The 2,833-nt window shown below is 47.8% G+C and overlaps 1 protein-coding gene across 1 annotated transcript; it reads left to right on the top strand.

Moving 5' to 3' along the window:
- Positions 1-77: 77 nt before the first annotated feature.
- FIBRA_07667 (uncharacterized protein) lies at positions 78-1,446 on the top strand (the record flags this gene model as incomplete). The annotated part of the gene is made up of 8 exons (XM_012329341.1): positions 78-311; positions 376-488; positions 552-683; positions 736-773; positions 833-1,010; positions 1,065-1,091; positions 1,142-1,170; positions 1,226-1,446. 8 exons carry the CDS (start codon positions 78-80, stop codon positions 1,444-1,446), a joined length of 972 nt encoding a protein of 323 aa, XP_012184731.1.
- Positions 1,447-2,833: the final 1,387 nt, after the last annotated feature.

The following is a 2,833-nucleotide window of genomic DNA, read 5'->3' as shown; positions in this document are numbered from 1 at the left end:
TTTTTTTTTTTTGATAAATTCGGGTGCTGTTATATACCAGTATTTCACTTCCATCCCGTCGCGAAACCACCACAACAATGTCCGAAGGCTGGAACGAAAATACACCTCCATACAAAGCAGTCTATAAGCAGCCAGTTTACCAACCGGGACCGACACCAAATTATGCCGAACCATATGCACCGTCTGGTGCGCCTCCAGACACAGACTTCGGGAATGGCTTTAGCGACCCGAAGTCACCATATGAAGGAGACCGATTCAAGCCCCGGAAAAGGATCAACGACCCGTTCTTCTTGATTGTTTTCATGTTGCAGGTGAGCTTGTGGCTTTGCTCGTATTCTGAGACTGCTTTTTCACGTTTGACCCTCGGGCGAACAGCTTGCTGGGTTTGCTGTTTTGTCCGGAATTGCAGTTAATGAATGGGTAAAGTCTGGGGGATTGGGGGGTGGGATTGGCAGCGGGAACACAGGGAGTTCTGTCACTTTAAATTAGTGAGCATCGCATTCCAATACAACCCCTTCAGCTGATTTATTGCAAACGGACCAATATTACAGCCACACTGTAATTTTACTTTTGCTCATCACAGCTGCAGCACTCGTCCTCTCTACAGTATATCTTATCCTGACGCGCATATTCACGCGCCTTATTATGCATTTTACGCTCTTACTATCTATTGCGCTGAATATGTAAGCATTGTGTATATTTGACTTACGTGCACACACTGACAAATGCATGTAGAGGGATTTGCGTGTATTACTGGATCACCAAATATTGGTGTACGTTGATTATGTTGTCTGAAAGCGCACACAGAGCAGTGATAAACCCGTAATACTAGCCGGTGCCATTATTTTCACCGTCGTTGCGCTAGTCTCAATCTTAGCCTACTTTGGTTATCGTTCTCGTATTCCCCTTGCCTCTCTTCTCTTGCAGGTCATAATGGACGTCTCCAAGCACCACTGGAGTGTCTACGTCGTAGCGTTTGCCGCGTTGATCTTACAAGCGGCCTGGAGTGTGTATGTATGCGTGGGTTCTGAACAAACAGGGTATGCTGACCCTCTATATGGTAGATGGTTCACGTTCACCGTAATTTCCATGTAAGTTCTCTTGATCGTTCAAGCATCTAATGCAAAACAACTATGCGCAGATATGCAAAGTGGACGCCAGGCAACCCTAGTATGTAGGCAGATGCTCTTCTGCTCTCTCCCGGCCGTTGATCTGGGTCACGCAGGTTGTGAAAATGGCACATCTTGCTCCTCAAGCAAAGTCGCAGGGCTTGTCTTTTATGCGACATTTTCATTTCTTTGGACGTCGCAAACAATTGGGAACGTCGCGCTTGCCACGTTAGCCGGTGGGCCTTTTGGATGTGAGGATTTTCACAATCGATTTATCTGGCGGCGAGTGACGCAATCACAGGCTGGTATTACTTTGGCCCGCGCGATCAGGGACTGATGGTTAGTCATCTCCTCGCTTCTATATGGCTTCACTCCTAACTAGCTCTGTTCACGTTCGAAGCCTCGACATCCTACGCTGTCTTCTTTCGGGCGCGCTTCCACCCTGTCGTTGGGGTCAATAGCATTCGGATCGCTTATCGTCACGCTATTAGACCTACTCAGACTACTGCTAAATATTGTCAGAAATAATGCGAGCGCAGACGGACATCGTAAGTTTGACTTCACCTCAATTGTACTTATCTGGCTAAGCTCCCTTGAAGCGGTTGAGGTGTGCCTTGCATTATGTGCGGAGTGTTTCGTAGGCTGCATTGAGGGCCTAATCCAGTACTTCAACAGGTTCGTCATGAACAGTTCATATCGTAACACAGACTGAGTCAGCTGCACCGCAGATATGCGTATATCGAGATTGGCAGGTTGCCTGCCTTTTATTCTGCACTGACGGCGCTGACGATCCAGTTCAGCATTATATGGCAAATCATACATCCCGGCTGCAAAAGATACCTGGCATCTGTTGAAGGACCGCGGTATTGACGCGCTCATCAATGATTCGCTCGTTGGCATGAGTGAGTAGCTCGTTGCTCTCTATGTGTCTTCAAATTCCTAAGCTTGTTTCCGGAAGCACTTACGTGGGGTGCATACGCAATCGGTCTAATATCTTCGCTATTTGCGTATCTGTATCTTCGCTGTGAGTGTATTCGCTTATGAGTCCTCCCTGAGTAATTAAAGCCGCTATTTGCAGATACACACCCCTCTTACAATGCTGATGGGCAATATACGGCGCCCGTTTTGCTGTTCGCGTTTCTGATAGGACTGCAGTGTTGTAAGTCTCAAGTGACCACTTAGTGTCTACATCAAGTTGTATCGCGCGCTCACCATCGACGCCAGCGTTGACACTATCATCGGCCATCGAAGCCGGCGTGTCCACTATGTACGTGAATAATATTTGCGCCACGTTCAAGGCGCTGCTGATGATGGGACCGACTGTTTTCAGCTTTGTTGGTCTGGGAGAGGACCCGCAAGTGTTGGCGGCTCGTGCGCCCTCCCTATTCGGAGTACGTACTTTCATCAATCATATTCATGAAAGATGATGACGGAGACGATTTCTTGCACGTCTCAGTTGATTGCATCTAGGTACCCACAGGTTACGCAGGGTGTGTCGAGGGTCTGAAGGCTGGTCGATGCGGCTATCGGAAAGACAGGCCCCGTTACGAACGTTTGTTCCACGCATCAGACACGATATTCAAATTCTTGACTTCCAGTGACAGCCTGTTAGAGTCGGGTCGCAGAGAGGGATTTTTGCTGCGTATTGAGGGAATTATTCTATTCGTACTTGACTAAAGGTTCTTATCGATGCGCCATTATCATTTTTTGATTGATCGCCTGAG

This window comes from Fibroporia radiculosa (assembly GCF_000313525.1).
Source record: "Fibroporia radiculosa TFFH 294 genomic supercontigs, scaffold15437, whole genome shotgun sequence".
NCBI classification, from domain to species: Eukaryota; Fungi; Basidiomycota; class Agaricomycetes; order Polyporales; family Fibroporiaceae; genus Fibroporia; species Fibroporia radiculosa.
Note: the sequence above shows the minus strand (reverse complement) of the source record. Positions and strands in the feature narration are given on the sequence as shown.